This window comes from Saccostrea echinata, unplaced genomic scaffold (genome assembly GCF_033153115.1).
Source record: "Saccostrea echinata isolate AGI-Se365-2 ecotype Australia unplaced genomic scaffold, CSIRO_AGI_Sech_v1 ptg000016l, whole genome shotgun sequence".
Classification (NCBI taxonomy): Eukaryota; Metazoa; Mollusca; class Bivalvia; order Ostreida; family Ostreidae; genus Saccostrea; species Saccostrea echinata.
Genome location: NW_026889765.1, coordinates 10,674,823 through 10,692,303, shown reverse-complemented (window position 1 = coordinate 10,692,303; position 17,481 = coordinate 10,674,823). Strand labels below are relative to the sequence as shown.

The 17,481-nt window shown below is 33.1% G+C and overlaps 2 protein-coding genes across 2 annotated transcripts; both read left to right on the top strand.

Annotated features, from left to right (window-relative positions):
• Positions 1-2,962: 2,962 nt before the first annotated feature.
• On the top strand, positions 2,963-8,328 carry LOC133188427 (solute carrier family 28 member 3-like). Its single transcript, XM_061323855.1, has 12 exons — positions 2,963-3,005; positions 3,631-3,739; positions 3,922-4,316; positions 4,469-4,613; positions 4,705-4,896; positions 5,148-5,309; positions 5,618-5,743; positions 6,019-6,149; positions 6,331-6,499; positions 6,986-7,249; positions 7,523-7,703; positions 7,795-8,328. The coding sequence occupies exons 2-12, from the start codon at positions 3,662-3,664 to the stop codon at positions 7,824-7,826; spliced, it is 1,875 nt and encodes a 624-aa protein (XP_061179839.1). The 5' UTR covers positions 2,963-3,005; positions 3,631-3,661; the 3' UTR covers positions 7,827-8,328.
• A 2,443-nt stretch (positions 8,329-10,771) lies between these two features.
• Positions 10,772-17,139, top strand: LOC133188428 (solute carrier family 28 member 3-like). The gene is made up of 12 exons (XM_061323856.1): positions 10,772-10,944; positions 11,144-11,235; positions 11,422-11,813; positions 12,428-12,572; positions 12,674-12,865; positions 12,946-13,107; positions 14,435-14,560; positions 14,863-14,993; positions 15,130-15,298; positions 15,426-15,689; positions 16,081-16,261; positions 17,018-17,139. Exons 2-12 carry the CDS (start codon positions 11,203-11,205, stop codon positions 17,047-17,049), a joined length of 1,827 nt encoding a protein of 608 aa, XP_061179840.1. The 5' UTR covers positions 10,772-10,944; positions 11,144-11,202; the 3' UTR covers positions 17,050-17,139.
• The last annotated feature ends 342 nt before the right edge of the window (positions 17,140-17,481 follow it).

Genomic DNA, 17,481 nt, shown 5'->3' with positions numbered 1-17,481 from the left:
TGTAATTGATATTTTATCTGAAATGTAAAGATACAGAAAATTTCAGCTTTTGCAATATTTGAACCTGAAAATCATCTGAAATCTACTCAAATTGGTGCAGTTCTAAAATCTCTTCTAAAATGAAACCAACTGAAAGCTGAATTAAAAAAGACAAATTTTCTGATAACTGCACATGGTCAGGACATAAAGCCGTCACCAGAGACTTTCATGCTGATCTGTCTTGTATCCATCTCTGGAAGTCCCCATGTCTAGTTTTTTCTTATATTTGTTTCTCCACCGGTACCGATCTTCTCCAGGTCTCTTTTGTTCTTCCTCTCTTTCTCTTACCGGTCGATGTCCATCTCAATGCAAGCTTTGGGATGGAGGTTGGGTGCATTCTACATATGTGTCCTATCCCCAGCCATTTTCTTTTCTTTATAACTAGGGATAGGGAGTGGTGTTAGTCCTATTGTACAGCTCTTCATTTGAGATGGTATTAGGCCAGAAAATGCGTAATATTTTGCGAAAACAATTTGTCTGGAAGGTATCTAGCTTTTGTAACTTTCCATGATTCAGCACCACACAGGAGGACCCCAAGCACATTATTCTTGAAAATCCTAATTTGGTATTTATTCTGATCTTTGCTGACCTCCAGATGTTTCGCAGTGCAACATACGCTCCTGTGGCTTTAGAAGTTCGAGCTAGTACATCTATCTCAGAGTTCCCATCTGTAGTGATCTTACTTCCTAGGTAGACAAAGTCTGTGACATCTTCCAATTTTTTTACCATTTAGAGCGATTGGTACGTCTGATTTTGTGTTGACCTTCGTGATCTTAGTTTTGGTGTTATTAATTTTCAGGCCAATCTTTCCTGCTGGTTTTGCAAGCTGGTTGTTGTTGTTTTTTTTTTTTTTTTCCCAAGTCACGATGTCGATGAGCTAGCAGTGCTATGTCATCTGCAAAATCTAGGCCTTCAAACATGACATAGCCCAAATGACTCTCGGTGGTTCTTAGTATGATCCAGTCAAAGCAGAATGTGAAAGAAGAGAAGAGGGAGAGCAGACATCCTTGTTTTTACTCCAGTCTTCAATTTAGAATTCAGAATTCAGAATCCTTTATTTCTTGTTGCCATATTTTCCATAATGCTTTATTATATTCTTGTGTTTATAATAGATACAGGTTGATTAATTAATTAATTAATTGTATTTAAATTGCTAGAAATTGCAAGAAGGAAAAACATCACTCTTATAAGACATCATAGTTCCGTAGTTATTATTAGATTGTGGTAGAAACAAGGTTGTTAGGTACAATATTTAAAAACGTACCAACGCCCACTCTATCCTTTTTTAATGGTATCTAGGTACATAAAAGTTTGAGATAACAAAAAATATCAATAAAGAGACATTTCACAACCTTACACTTCAGCCTATCCTTAGATATATTTATTCATAATCTAAAGAACAATTTTCATAATAACACAAGGGTTTAAATAAATAAATCTGATATGAAAGGCTATCCATTTGATAAAAAATCACTCATCGTATCTGGATGTATGCTTACAATCAAGAAAAAAAGGTAATTAAGTGATTTAGTTATGGGTTCATATTCATCAATTGGTAATGGTTCTAGGTATATTGAACACTATAAGGAACTCCATATACTTAATTAATCATCATCAGGCTATTTATGAGATTATGCCGAGTTCAATTAACAGAAGAAAACGAAAGATAACGCATATTTCGGGTATTTAAGTCATTGATTATGCACAACGTACAAAGAGAAAATTGCAGAAAACTCGGATGAATTGTAATTTTTTTCCATCGTGCATCGTTCGTAAACTTTTGAACTTTTTAGTTTCTTCAGCGTTGCAAAACTTGTGAATGTCATGTACAGAGTCCTCCTTGAGCTTGAGAGGTATAATCAAACCATCAGAATTCATCCAATTTTCAAACTTCCTCGTTTTTCTACAAACGTCAATCAGAAAAGAACTGTAATCATGATTATAATTAGTACTTAGATGTAATGTTCTACATCAGAAAAAAACGGGACTCCAGATCTATGGTTCTGGACCCAGGGTTGTGCAACATGTATGTTGACCATAAATGGAAACTACATTATATCTTTAAATATTTTCATCTTGAGTCGTAGACATGTAGCAGGCAAACTACTTGCATTATTTCAATGTGTACTCCCTGGAATTGGTTTTGTTATACTGAATGCTGTACTTTCAGGGCCCATGAGTCTATGCTTTCTGACCAGCATGGGCTAGGATGGTCATATATTAAAATTTTCTTCTTTACATGTTGTTTGTATATCTAGCAAGTAAACTGTGCTCGTGAATAAAGTGAGAAGCTGGTCTCTACCGGTACCAAACATATCACATTTATGTGTCCCGGTCTAAGTTCAAGTCCAAGGAATGCGGCTACATTGACCGTATATTAAGATTAGAACACATTTTTTGGTCACTTGTGGTTATCTTGCATGATTATAATGAGGAGCTAGCCATCTACATGTACCATGGTTTTGAAATCCCCTTCATTCAAAATTCAGTCCTTATGGTGAAGCGCATTTGGCCCTTTATTAAAAAAATACATTATACATTGCATTTTAAATATTCCTGGACATTTGGCAGGGAAAATTCGGGGTAAGCCAATTGCCCCTTACATAATTTGTATAATCTGGGTTTGAAGGTTAGGTTAAGTTCATCATATACTTAAAATGTGCATTATCTTTAACATCCTTTTTACACCAATCATCTAGGAACTTCACAAATAAAGCAGTTATATGGAGTTCTCACCAAAATTTCATCTCACGAGTCCAGAGTTCCATCCAGTTCCAGAATGGGCTTAGATGGTCTCATGACACTCAGGTGACCATCACAGCCCACGAGCCCCTTTTTCCAAAAATATCATTTCTTTGGGAGCCCTACACGGAAATCGATATCACGTTAATCGATTAGATGCGCAGTTAGTACTTGTAGAGCTCTGTGTAAAACAAGTGATTGAAGAATTCCTATCTTATAGAAAGGTAACAATATTTATTTTTTATCATTATAGGTAAATGTATTTCTCAGGAGGGGTTATTTGACATGCATCAAAAAGAAAAAGAAATTGCAATTATTAAACTATTTTCTTGTAAGATTCGAGTTTTCAAAAGAACCTTTAGGGCTGTTTGGGAACATTGTTAAAATTTAAAGCTATTTGGATACTTCACTCTAAGGTATATGTGGAATTGCTGCAAACAAATAAAAAACTAAATCTGAACGCTTTGGTGAGCTTAAAGTCGACTGATAAAAAGTAAGTTAAAAGTTGTGTGCCAATAAACCTTGGATACCAAAGAATTTAGATGCACAGATATGTACATTGGGGATTTTACTGTATCAGTTCCCTTTATTATGCGGTAAGTAAAACGATTTACAATAGGACAATATATTAATCGAATTTGTTGAGTATTGGAGTAAAATGAATACATGAAAAAATAACTTCTTTGAAAAATTAGCCTACAGTGTGAATTGTTAAAGATGTATTATAATATTCATTTTAATAATATTATCGACATAAGATCATGGTTCTACAACCATGAAAGTAAAGATATTTTTTAAGAATTGTGTTGTAATACTGAATGTCGTTATAGGTGTTTGTCATTTTCACAGAGTAGACTTTCTATCCAATTGATCCGTGAAGATGAGTAAAGAAGAAAATATCTTGGAAATATCGCTTTCAAACGGAGGGGAGATAAACAAGGGATATACAGCAACAGATGTCAGTATTTTTTAATTTCATATTATTTTTTGAAGTGTACTTTTCAAATTTGATATCGTTATACTGTAAGGAGTTACCATGTTTGGTACATGAATATTTTTTTCAGTTATTTCAATAAATAAAATGTTTACAATTTCATTTTATAAAAAAACGAATTTCTTATTTACTCTTTGATTATTTAGCAAGATGAAAGCACAAAACCTGGTTCATCTAATCACACCTATACAGAAATCAAAATGGGACACGAGGAAGCTGAACATTTTAATGGATGTGCTAAGATAGCTGACAAAATCCAAAAGGCAGTCGATGCTATTTTCAGCAAATATCAGAGTAAAATAAAATTTGCATTCAAAATACTTCTACTATTGCTGTACTTTGCATATTTCGGCTATGCTATGTACTATAAGTTTGGGGACGAGGGTTCGATTCGTCTTCTTGTGTGTACGATCTTGGGAGTGATTCTTTTACTGATTTATGTATCACAACGACTGCTTGGGTCCAAATTCCAGATGAAATCAAATGAGAAATCGTTCGCTAAAAAGACAAGAGTGAGAAAAATTAAGCGATATACAGGAAGGTAAGAAAATTTCTTATTTTCCAGTTTTCTTAGTTACTCAGGATACTGCATTCTTGTTAATATAATGCGCCGTGTGTCATATAACAACGAAGATTTTAAGCTTAAGTTAATTGTTTCTCAGTTGAATTATATCTTTGAATTATTTTACCTAGATTCCTCATGGTAGCTGTGTTTGTTATATTAACTGCATATATTATTTATGACGTTCTCCTGGACTATCCACAAAATGCAGTGTCTATCGCTGGACTTGCCTTATACATCATCATCTTTTATATATTTTCGAAAAACCCAGCTAAGGTATTTTAATTTTGCATACACGTTTATAAAATCGTTTGAAAAAAAGACGAGAAAACACTTGACCGATTTCACTTTTTTAATCCTTTCCAAGGTGAAGTGGAGACCAGTGTTCTGGGGTTTTGCCTTACAGTACATTTTTGCCCTCCTTATTCTGAGAACGAGCTGGGGATACGAAGCATTCCTTTGGCTTGGTGACAGAGTCACAGAATTTCTCAACTACTCTAATGCTGGTGCAATTTTTGTTTTTGGAGAACTTTACACCAATCACTTTTTTGCATTTAAGGTAGATCTTTTTTTTTAATTAAGATTTCTTGATAAATGTTCAAAAGGTTAAAAAAAATCAATCAAGCACGATAATGATTTGTAATAAATTAACCTTCTGATATTTTAGCATTGGTGCACTATGTAAATGATTTTTTTTTTTCTGTTTCTTTTTAATTTACTGTAGATATAAACACGTATTTCCATTAAATATTAGTCATTGTAATCTTTTTAATCTTAAAAAATAGTTGCAAAGATATTCTCTTAATACAGGTCCTTCCAGTAGTGGTTTTCTTCTACACCGTAACTTCTGTACTCTACTACTTAGGAATTATGCAGGTTATCGTCAAGAGGATGGGAATGTTTCTGGCATTCTGTCTTGGTACAACAGCCGCTGAGTCCCTGAACGCTGCAGGAAACATATTTGTTGGAATGGTAAATGGAAAGAAAGACTACATTATTTAAATATTTATAGAATCTAAAATTTGAGTCTGGACAAACATAACAGAAAGTTGTATTTTTTTAATTAAAACATAGAATCCAAAGGAAATAAATGATTGCATTAAAAAACTGATATACTTTATCCAAGTTTTAGAAGGTTCACAGGATATCTTATTTTCATTCATTTTACAAGATATATCTTCTAAAAGTTATAAAGATCCATAGACAGTACAGTGAAAGAATTCAATGTTTCAAAATGCTGATTTTCTTTTCTGTATAATTACATCGTGTATTATTGGTAGACAGAGGCACCATTGATGATCAAACCTTTCCTAGAAGATATGACAAACTCGGAGCTACATGCTGTTATGACTGGGGGTTTCGCTACAATCGCTGGGTCTGTGCTGGGAGCATACATCAGCTTTGGTGTATGATTTGTAATTTTTTTTTACATTCTTCGATGCAAACATTTTATCAATATATGCACAAAAGATGCCAGAGCAGTTGTCATTCCCTGGCAATGCTTTAAGATATTTGCAGAACATTATTATTAAACACTGAGTATTAGAAGTATTTGTTAAACACTGAGTATTAGAAGTATTTGTTATTCTAGTTAAAGAATTGGGTTAACCTTATAATAATAGTTTTCAAACAGAGCTGTTAACTCTTCCCATTTATAATTTTTGTGTTCTTCACTAAATAGGTCCCAGCTAGTCATCTGATTTCGGCATCTGTAATGTCTGCTCCTGCAGCACTTGCCATCTCAAAACTTGCTTACCCTGAAACAGAACAAACTAAAACTAGCAAGAAAGACTTTGACAAGATGGGCAAATCGTGAGTTATCCTACTATCCACTCTTTGACCTTCAAGCCATCAGTTAATTTCATATAATGTCAAACTAAATTCTTCTTGATTACATTTTTTGTTCCGTGGGTTGTATTGTTTGCGTCATCAGTACCATTTCTACCGATATTTAAGTTATTACATATATTTCTTCTTGTGTATTATTGTTTAGAACAGACAGAAATGTTATAGAAGCCATTTCGTCAGGAGCGAGTAACTCAGTAAAGATTGTAGCTGCTATTGCTGTGAATGTCATGGCCTTTCTCTGTGTACTGGAGTTTATCAATATGACCTTAGACTGGTTCGGGAGCCGTGTTGGAGTGGACGGTCTTTCTTTTCAGGTTTTCCTGTTTTTCTCCTCTGTAAGGCCATTCCATGTTTTTTTCTGTGTTCAGCGTCCATCTTTCTGTCAAAAACCTACCTACGTATTCGCAAAAATCCCACAAGCCAAAATGTAAAACAAAGACTTTATAGTCATAAAAACGACATCCTTCAAAAGACTTGCTTTAATTAATTTATCATTCTTGTAAAAAAAAAATACATTCGTTAGGAAAGTTAAGGTATTAAATGGAAAATATATACCAAATTTGACAGATTAAAGACAAGTATACAAAAAAATTGAGAGTTCAAAGATTTCCACCAATATAATCAATTTCAGGACTCCTGTTTTTGTTTTGTTTTGTTTTTTCTGATGATCTGGGGAGTTAACTACAAAGGCGCGTGAGGACGCTAAATATAGAAAAACTTGGAATGGCTTAATATTAAAATGGAGATTTTATTTAAGTAAATTCTATGTCAAAATTATTGCATATACGTTATACTTTCAGTTGATCTGTTCATATGTATTCTACCCGATCGCCTTTTTTATGGGGACGGATATACCGGACTGTCGTCCTGTAGCGGAACTGATCGGGATCAAAACTTTTACCAATGAGTTTGTGGCTTACAAAGAGCTCTCTCATCTAATTGAAAACAAGAAGAATTTTACAGATTATAAAGCTATCTGGAATTCTTCTTCAGACTGGCACTATCGAGGAGAGGATATCATTCTGCCTTACTTTAATCAGACTCTCAAGAAAGGAATTATATCGGTATATATTGTTAATAGTTCTTGGGTTGGTGGCTAATTACATTACACATTAGAACTTAAAATAAACCATCATTAAGAATGATATCACATTCAGTAAGATTAAAAAAATGTTATATTTTTGGCATTTTGAATCACTTTTCAATTTAGTCAAATAATCATTCATACTTTCCTTACTTGAGAAAATCGGCAACGAGACAGGACCGTTACTTTAAAATTGCAAGGAAAATCTAAATGTCTGAAGAGAGGAAGATAATTAAATTTTCTAATTTTTCAGGACAAGTCTGAGGTGATAGCTACATACGCCCTGTGTGGTTTCTCCAACATAGGATCAATGGGGATATTTCTGGGCGGTATGTCTGCCTTAGTTCCGTCAAGGAGAGGAGATTTGTCTAAGATAGTTGTCAGAGCAATGGTAGCGGGGAATGTCGCCTGCTTCTTAACAGGATGTATAGCAGGTATGACGTAATAAAGAGCTTAAATAATCTTTGTTCTTTAAATTTCAGAGCATGAACAAGAATTTAACTTTGATAATTCTACTTTACTTAGGTTTACTTTATAAAGACTACAATACAACATAACATCGATGGTTTATTCCTCCAAGATGCTGAGAATAACACACTACAAAGACAGATACCCGCGGGATCGTCATTCCCCTCTGAAAAGGGTGTTGTACAGTGAAAACCCAAATTTACTGCAGGAAACATATCATGTAGTTAATATTGTATTTATTGCTGCTCCGATATCCGTAAATCTGTTAATCTCAATCGAAACTCCCCCCCCCCCAGTGTCTGGATGGTGCAAAGAAATCAGTACTTAAAGCTTTGTCAGCTTATAGTTGCCTGTATATAAGCAGAATATAATCATACGTATTGCCAAGGTGATATGCATAAATTGAGGGAAAATAACGAAAATGTGTTCACTAGAATCATATAACATGAACATTTAACTGAGGTTTATAACGTTATCATTATTGTAAATATATAGTTTGCATGATGTCAATAGAAGAATCGTGAAATGTTTTGCTTTTAAAAGAAGTGCTTTTATGTCAAATATGTTCTGTAAAACTTTGTTTTATTTATTATCAGCTTCAATTAAAATGATTTTTATCATTTTTAAATATTCGAAATTCTAAAATATATAGAAACCAAGGCCATAAATATATCTGTTGTTTGATTGTACCAATGATATTGATACGTTTTATGATCTTTCAAGAAAGTCACACTTTAAAGTCAATGTCGTGGGGCAATAAGATTTCAAAATCATTTCCGGGTAATAACTTGGAATTCAAACATGAGTAGGTTGCTGTTGACGGGGTAGAGGTATAGTGTAGCCTTGATTTGATGCCATGATGTTCAGATCATATACTGAAAGTCAGCAGACATAATTCAGGGAATGAGAATCCCCCCCCCCTTAAAAAAACAGCCAATGATGTGCTTTTGAAAAATATATACTTACAATAGAAGATCGTATTACTTTAACAAAGAAATATTGAAAGCATTTTATAAACATTTCATCGAGAAAACATCCTTTGGATTACTTCAATCTGAGCACGATTAGTAGAAGGAAGAGAATTATCTTTGTCTACCATATTAGTCTCCTTAAGACTGTTCTTACACAGCCCCTATATAAGCTGAGTTCAACGTATATCGCTTCATCTAAAAGGATGTCTCTTTCATTGTCATTGTGACATACTTGGACGCGACAAATATGACTTCTGCATGCCTCTGTCACATCAAAAAAAAAAAGAAATACCAAATACATTCGATATCGATTGCACAGGTCAATGTTACGAAGTGAAATATACAAAAATGCACGTTCGATGGCATAAAAAGGACAATATATGTGATATATACATTTACTATACGCAGCAGCGATCAGCTAAAAGTAATCGGGTGTAACGAATGCGAAGGGTTATATACCTCAGTGTTTTTATAGGATATAGGAAAACTGATATGACGTATGCTTATTTATTAGTCAGCTTTTCAGCTTTTATATTCATTTTAACAAATAATGTGCAACAGTGGCAGTGATAAATATTAAACCCCTACAAACTTGCATGAATCTATGAATCTTTGTGTTCTATTTGTACGTCGAACTTGTAAGGCTCGCAAAAAGTGCATTGAGGGTGTACACACAGTAAGGCAAGAACTTCAAAGAACGAAAACTTATAAGGCAAGCATAATCGTGTGTACCGGCCTTTAACTATTATAATGCCTTGGACTGTATTAGTCACTTGATCGTGTTCGATCAGTTTGCTTTGTTGTACTAGGAGTATAACATCGTTGAATACATTTGTAGATGAATGGTTCTCACTGATGCTCTATTAGGGGATTTTTAGGTAGAATGAATAAATCCATTATTTTAAAAAAAGATCAGTAAAAATATCCCAACCTCAGGCAAAGATGTTTTCTTTGAATTATTCAACACCATCGAGTTATTTACCTTTTACTCAATTTTTAGAATATATTATGTAACTATTATTTTTGGGAATAATTTAATAGATTTTAAATGAAGATATTTCATAAATGCCAACCACTCTGATACTTGCTATATACATGTATCTAGATTGAATACAAATTGGATAACACACGAAAATAAAACTGATTCCTAGCTATATTTTAGCAAATATCACAAACATGTACAAGAATCATAAAACTACAGTTTATTTTTAAGAGCCTTGCAATGTTTACCAAGCATTGATTTTTTAAAGGACCTGGTTATCAAAAGAACATCAACAAACAACTTAATTGGCAAGCCTTAATTTAATCTAAAATTTCTTGATATTATAATGATATTTAATTATCTTATCTTAACAGTCAACTGTACTTTCTGGTTGGAAATTAGGTCTATTGAAACCCTTAAATCCTTAACCGTATCTGAACCTGAGATAACCGATATATCCAGCACACCTTTGATTTCTCAATGGTTCATTGTTGTGTATTGCGCCTTAGAAAGAGGGAGCAAGAAGGGAGGAGTGAGAAAGAGAAAATAGAGATGCAATGTGATCTGTGTTACCGGGTGTATCGAAAAACATGTATAAAACCATACTCATCCGTGTTTCATTCCAATAGTTTGACGGTATAATCCTTTTATTTGGAATAATTTATCATATTCATTTTATATGCAATTTATATTTAAATACTACATGTATAGTTTAATCAGCTAGGAAATAGAAAAAGTTTCCCAGGACCTAGATAGATTAAGATATACAGTAATCAGTGTTCAGTTATGATGGCACCTTTTAGTGTAAAAGTACAAAAGCTTTATTTCAGAATGTAACTGGACAAATTTTTAATACCATTTAGGTGGATTTTAGGCAATAAATTTTGATGTCAATAAATACAAGTGTTATGATTGCCCAAATGCAAGATTTTACAAACCAACGGTGACTGAATACAAATATTACAACATTCATTTGTTTGCACGTTGAAATATCTTTGGAACTAGGTACTTTATAATGATATTGCGAGAGATTGATGACTCTTCGAAATACTGATGTCGAATGGGCGACTTATCTTGTTCAAGTAACACTACACCAATATTTTATCTTAAAACGGAGAAGGAGGCTTTTAAATATTTGTGTTTTTCTTTATGGTGAATAAAATGCAATACTGGACTTTCCATTTGGAAAATGACAGTTTTCAAGGGAGCAGATGTGTGTGACTTACTTTGACCACTTCCTGGTGTTGTTTACTGGTAACATGATAAAATCTGATTAATTTTTCTCTAAAGCTGAATTTTGTCGAACCATCTTCTTACATTAACATCCTTTTTTAAAGGAGTATTCTGCATTCCTGTTTTTACTGTACTGTAAAGAGCAGCAATTAAAATAATCCTAACAAAATGAACTCTGGGAGATTGCAAGTCAATGTTTTAGAATATGTTTGATTAACAGGTACAGATATTTGAAATTGGATATTGAAAAAACATCATACAAGACTTGAAAAGCGCGGCATGGAGGAAAATAAGGCACATAGCACAGCAGATGTGCGTACTTTAAGTATACCCGTATTTTTACCATGCATGGATAATTTACTAATTTGAGAAAATTTCAAGCTTTAGATAACTGTCATCTATTACTGCACATGTGAAGCATATCCTGATTGCTTATCAGTTTTATTTTTTCTGTTGTTTCTTTTCCTGTCAAAAATTATTTCATTTTTATATTATCAGCATGGCTGTCAAAGAAGCAAAGCAACTACTCCACCTCATACTGAAATCAAAGTGGAATATGAGAGAGATGAACAATACAATAGATTTGCAATGCTGGCTGTAAAAATTCAGACTTCAGTCTATGTAGTTTTAAACAAATATAAAAGCAGAGTTATCCGTGTCCTCAGTTACCTTCTCCTGCTGTTGTACTTCGTCTATCTCGGCTACGCCATGTACTACAGGTTTGGGGACGAGGGTTCGATACGACTCCTCGTTTGTTCGATTTTGGGAACAATCATTCTTGTTTATATTCAGCTTCAGCGATTGCCTCAATCCAAGATTGATGTTTGTACATATCTAAAACAGGTCTCCAGAACTAACAAGGCCAGGATATTAAAACAGTATATGGGGAGGTATATGATGATATTATAAAGTATAATAATAATGATTTTGATAATAATGCTTTATTTATAAACGGTAAATCATTCAGTAGAGATAACGATAACAATATATTATAAGGGTTAGAATCTGAATTTATATGTAATTTATGGTAGAAATGTAACAAATAATACTCATGGTAATAATAATGATAATACATGTAACATGATGTCTCTTAATCCTTGACATAAAAAAAAACATAATATAAAAAAATGAAGAATGTTTACATTATAATCTAGTAATATATTTTTTTTCAAATACAATTAAAATACATGTTTAATCCTAAAGAAGAGACACATTTCATATGTATTTCCTGTGATTATCAAGATATTATATTTCGATTGATATACCCAAATACCTCTTTAGCAAAAAATATTTAATTCAGAGTGAAAATTTACGGTTTTGAAATTTTAGGTATCATCAAACAACTAAAAATTATAAAAATACATTTGAAACTTTGATGAATTCTTTCCTCTTTTTGATTATTCCTTATTTGAATTATTGTTCTTCATAATCATATTCAGATTCGCGCATCCATTCATAATAAAACTAAAATCATGATCTCCACGTGTATTTTATTTTTGTCCAGATTGTTGGTAGTGTCTGTGTTTGTTACTTTAACTGTATACATCATCATTGACGTTCTACTGGATTTTCCACAAAACTCAGTATCTGTTGCTGGATTGATTTTGTACATCATCATTTTCTACGTATTTTCGAAAAATCCAGCAAAGGTATTACTAAGTGAATTCAAAATTGTCTACATTTCACAATGTTTGTAGAAATTAGAGGGACAGAAGCATATCAAATATGTTTTGAAATGTAATGTTTAAAGGTAAAGTGGAGGCCAGTTTTCTGGGGATTTGCCTTGCAGAATATATTTGCTCTCGTCATTCTCAGAACCAAATGGGGCTACCAAGCATTCCAGTGGCTGGGTGATCGAATCATAGAATTTCTCAATTTTTCCAATACTGGTGCCAGTTTTGTTTTCGGTGAACTTTACGCCAATCATCTTTTTGCATTTAAGGTAGTTATGCTTAAAATTTTAAATGGTGCAGAGAACAAGTGAGGGTAAAATAATCGTTGTGATTTTTTTCATTGTAACAGGTTATGCCAGTTGCTGTCTGGTTCTGTTCCGTAATTTCCGTTTTATATTACCTTGGTGTCATGCAGGTCGTCATTAAGAGGATGGGTATGTTTCTGGCATTCTGCCTGGGAACCACACCTGCAGAGTCGTTGAATGCAGCAGCAAATATATTCCTAGGCATGGTAAAAAACAGATAAAGATATAAAAAATTTTGTATAAAATAATCTTTCACTAAGTAGAATTTTTTCACCTTTAAGCTCATTAATAGGGAAAAGGAATAATTGGAGTTCTTGGTGTAAATGTTGAAGATAACGAACAGTGACCAATCACACAAATCCATAAAAAAAAACAAATCGTGAACTGGGCAAAACCACAGACCCCGGGAAACACCAGGGGTGAGATCAGGTGGCTAGGAGGAGTAAGCATCCCCTGTCGACTGGTCACAACCGCCGTGATCCCTACGTAATGATCAGGTAGAAATAGTAATCCGTTATCAAATTTAGGATAAAACAATGACGTAACATTTGGTATGAAATATGTTAGACAAAATAGGACCCAGCGATAGGTTGCATTTGCAAACAAGGTCATTGTCACGATCATAGAATTTGCGAAATGCTGACTGTAAATGATGACGTTGAAATTCATGTAACATCAATTTATATGTCAGTAGCTTGCCTCGGCATAAAAGTTTATCACTTTCAAAGCATGTTCTTGCTTTTCGAATTGCTTGGGAGACATAAACACCATATGCAGATGATACTGGAGTATTACATATGTATCACATAAATAAGGGAAAGTGACGATGGAAAAGCTGAAGTCATCCGTTTGTCATAGAGTCTAATTGTTAACTGGCCATTATCGTCTATAGTCAGTGAAATACCCTAATATGAAACAGATGAAGAAGATTCTGTGATTCTTTTATGGAGATATCGAACCGACAATTAAAAAAAGTAACTATTGTTAATTGATTAAACTTCTTGGTGTAGCTCAATGTCGAGTTGAAGGTACTAGTAATAGTTTTCGTCTTTTTATGTAGAATCATTTGAATATATTCTTTTTCATCGATATATAAAAACAGGTAGGCAAAATAAAAGAGCACAATTAGTGTCCATCGAAATTCCAACAGATTGTTGGAAGACCTGGTCTATAAGGTCTAATATATAGATGTTGCCAATGAAGAACACCAACTTCAGAGTTCTTGTGTATATAATCAGAATGATTTTTTTAAAAAAAGTAATTTTGTAGTTGAACGATTACAAGATCTGAAAATTTACGAGTTTCACGTTGATTGGGGAAGCAGCTGTCTATGATGTCAAAAAGCCTGCTTTTAATTCATCGTGAAGAATAATTGTTTAAAAAACCCATGTGATGTTTTTGAAATTAGAAATATTTTGTGATTTTAGATTTTCCAAAAGTTCGTCGGAGTTTTTAGAATAAAAATCTGATTTACACTATTTTTTTTAATATACTGTAGTCTGAAGAATACTGAGATGTTCATTTTATGTATAGACCGATGGCCCACTCATGCTGCAGCCATTACTAGAGGATATGACTAACTCAGAGCTACATGCTGTGATGACAGGAGGGTTCGCTACAATCGCTGGTTCTGTTCTTGGAGCGTACATTAATTTTGGAGTACGTACATGTAGCTTGACCATACTCCAGAATTATAGAAATATATTACCATTCTTCCCTCACAGTTCCTCAATATACTTTATACTGACCGGCAAAGAATATTTTTAGGTATTTCGCAAACAAATACAATCTATCTTCTATAAAGTACATGCATGCATACAATGTTTTACTTGAGAGTAAACTATGGGAGTGTGCAAGAAAAAAAAAATTCTGAAAATTTGATTTTCTGTGCAGACTCAGTAGTACATTTTCCATTTGCATCTGTATTTGGTAAAGCTTTTGCGTATCTTTGTTTTCTATAGGTACCTGCAAATCATCTTATAACAGCTTCTGTGATGTCTGCTCCAGCTGCCCTTGCTGTTTCTAAACTTGCGTACCCGGAAACGGAAACGACTATAACTAGTGCTTATGACTATGGCAAAATGGGGAAATCGTAGGTTTTTTTTATTTGAGACAGTATATGAAATATGAAATGATTATTTGTCCACTGCTGGAAAATTCCATCTATTTGAACAGTTTTAAATATCCAATACTAATTTATTAAAATATTTTAGTAAATTTTTGTTTAGAACCGACAGAAATATCATTGAAGCCATTTTGTCAGGGGCATGGAGCTCAATCAAGATCATAACTGCAATTGCCGTAAATGTAATGGCATTTTTGAGTGTTCTTGAGTTTGTAAATATGACATTGGACTGGTTTGGAGAACGTGTTGGAATCGAAAATCTTTCTTTTCAGGTTTGTTCTAAATTTTTGCATATTAATTTCAAAAAGAACAGAAACTCATTGCAGAAAATTTGAAATAAACATAGCACAGATTCGTAAAAACAAAAACATAAAAATGAGTAAAACTTAATTCTTTCAGTTGATTTGTTCCTATGTGTTCTACCCGATTGCCTTCTTTATGGGGACGGACATTTCGGACTGTCGCCGAGTAGCAGAACTAATCGGGATCAAAACATTCACCAACGAGTTTGTGGCCTACTCGGAGCTCTCCCACCTTATTGCTAACAAAAAGATCTTCACAGGATACAAAGCATTCTGGAATACGTCCTCAGCCTGGTTTTATCGAGGAGATGATATTTTTCTACCGCATGTTAATCAGACACTAATTAAAGGAATAATATCGGTAAATGCTTCATCACAATATACAATATGTAAAGTCCTAGAGTTTGTTGAGACACAATGCTGAGACAAAAAAAAAAAACAGAACAAAATAAAGCAAAATATACATACCATTTTTAGAAAGCCATAAGAGTTTTATTGGTCTGAAAAATCTATATATAGGAAAAAGTGCATTACATGAAGTAAGATAATGCTTCGAATTTATATACATTCCTTGTAGAGTATTTGTATGATATGCCCCTCTTATTTACATAGCAGGGGTTTATGTTTCCAATTTTAGTGCTTGACCACTTTACCCTCTTTTCAGTTTTTGTTGAAACAAAAACAATAGAAAATATTCACACTTTCATAGGGAGATACGTCAAATTTTCAAAAAGATACGCTTTTAATTTCAGAATAAATCTGAGGTAATAACTACATATGCCTTATGTGGTTTCTCTAACTTTGGATCCATGGGAATACTTCTGGGTGCTATGACAGCTTTGGTTCCCTCAAGACGTGGCGATCTGTCCAAAATCGTTCTCAGAGCAATGATAGCAGGCAATGTCGCTTGTTTCTTAACAGGATGCATTGCAGGTATAACATTGATAGTAAGCTAATCAACTCATTAATCAATTAGCTCAACTATATTTTTCTTGATGTACGTTCTTCTATCTCTCAATTTCAATATTAAAACTATGCTAAAATAGAAATAGTAAAAACAAGAGTTCTACTATCTCTCAATTTCAATATTAAAACTATGCTAAAATAGAAATAGTAAAAACAAGAGTTGTTTATTTTGGAATATTTTAGTATATCCACAAACCAAAAGAAACAACCAGGCAATTTTCTTATGAAATGCAATTTCATGTCACATTAAACGATTATCAAAAAACATTAAGGTATTTCCCTTGGAAAATGTTAGGCTTTTTTCGACAAAATAATCAGGATGGATACAAGTATTAAAGTATTGTTAATACCCCCATTTAGAAAAGATTTTATATCCTGGACTTGCTTCTGCTTCACAGAAACAGTCTGGTACGAAATATTCGAAACCATCTTCGACATTTTTTTTTCAAAAGTATTCTATTGTATTTGAAAAAAAAACTATCTTTCAGTCAGAAGTTCTTGAGAAAAAGATTTTATTTAGTCAAAATAACTTTCTATGAAGGGAAAATACTTTTTTCTTTTAAAAAATGCTGTTAGTCCAGCTTTCGACTTTGTCAAGATTTTCATTACGGGTAAAGTCTTAACAGCTATGTGACTTGGGTGAATGCAATGATCCATCGACCTTGGTTATATATATGTTAAAAGAAAAAGGCATGAATAAACTGATAACTTTCCTTTATTCAGGTTTACTTTATAAAGATTATGGTACAACATAGAACAACCTTGTAGGGAGATTCTTACAGATCATTCATGGACTTTTCTCGTGGACAGAGAGTGTAAATTCAAACTTTATTACTCAAGAAATGGCATGTATTTCATTTATGATTTAGAAATAAAATATCTGAGTTTCTTTTTCACTAAATTATGTTTTTATTTCAAATAATCTTTTTTATTTCTAAAGCGAGAAGTACAATACCAATACTTTGTTCAGTGGATTAAAATTCATTGAACTTTAAGAATTCCTATTCTTCTCATGACTAAATGGAATGGCCCACAAATGCACACATGACGTAAACAGGTTCTAGAGTTTGCTATAATTGCATAATCAAGTCAATATATGAACCAATTAGTATTCTTTTATATGAAGGTTACTGCAGAAGTTTGAAGTTTAGCCTGTATAAACAGACGCTACAGGTAACTTCAAAAAG

Excerpts from the sequence above, each read along its gene's own strand:
- LOC133188428 (XM_061323856.1), top strand. The coding sequence starts at position 11,203 with ATGGAGGAAAATAAGGCACATAGCACAGCAGAT. Across the intron at positions 14,994-15,129 it reads TATGGCAAAATGGGGAAATC|AACCGACAGAAATATCATTG; the intron begins GTAGGTTTTTTT and ends ATTTTTGTTTAG. Across the intron at positions 15,299-15,425 it reads TCGAAAATCTTTCTTTTCAG|TTGATTTGTTCCTATGTGTT; the intron begins GTTTGTTCTAAA and ends TAATTCTTTCAG.
- LOC133188427 (XM_061323855.1), top strand. The coding sequence starts at position 3,662 with ATGAGTAAAGAAGAAAATATCTTGGAAATATCGCTTTCAAACGGAGGG. Across the intron at positions 4,317-4,468 it reads ATTAAGCGATATACAGGAAG|ATTCCTCATGGTAGCTGTGT; the intron begins GTAAGAAAATTT and ends TATTTTACCTAG. Across the intron at positions 5,310-5,617 it reads GAAACATATTTGTTGGAATG|ACAGAGGCACCATTGATGAT; the intron begins GTAAATGGAAAG and ends TATTATTGGTAG.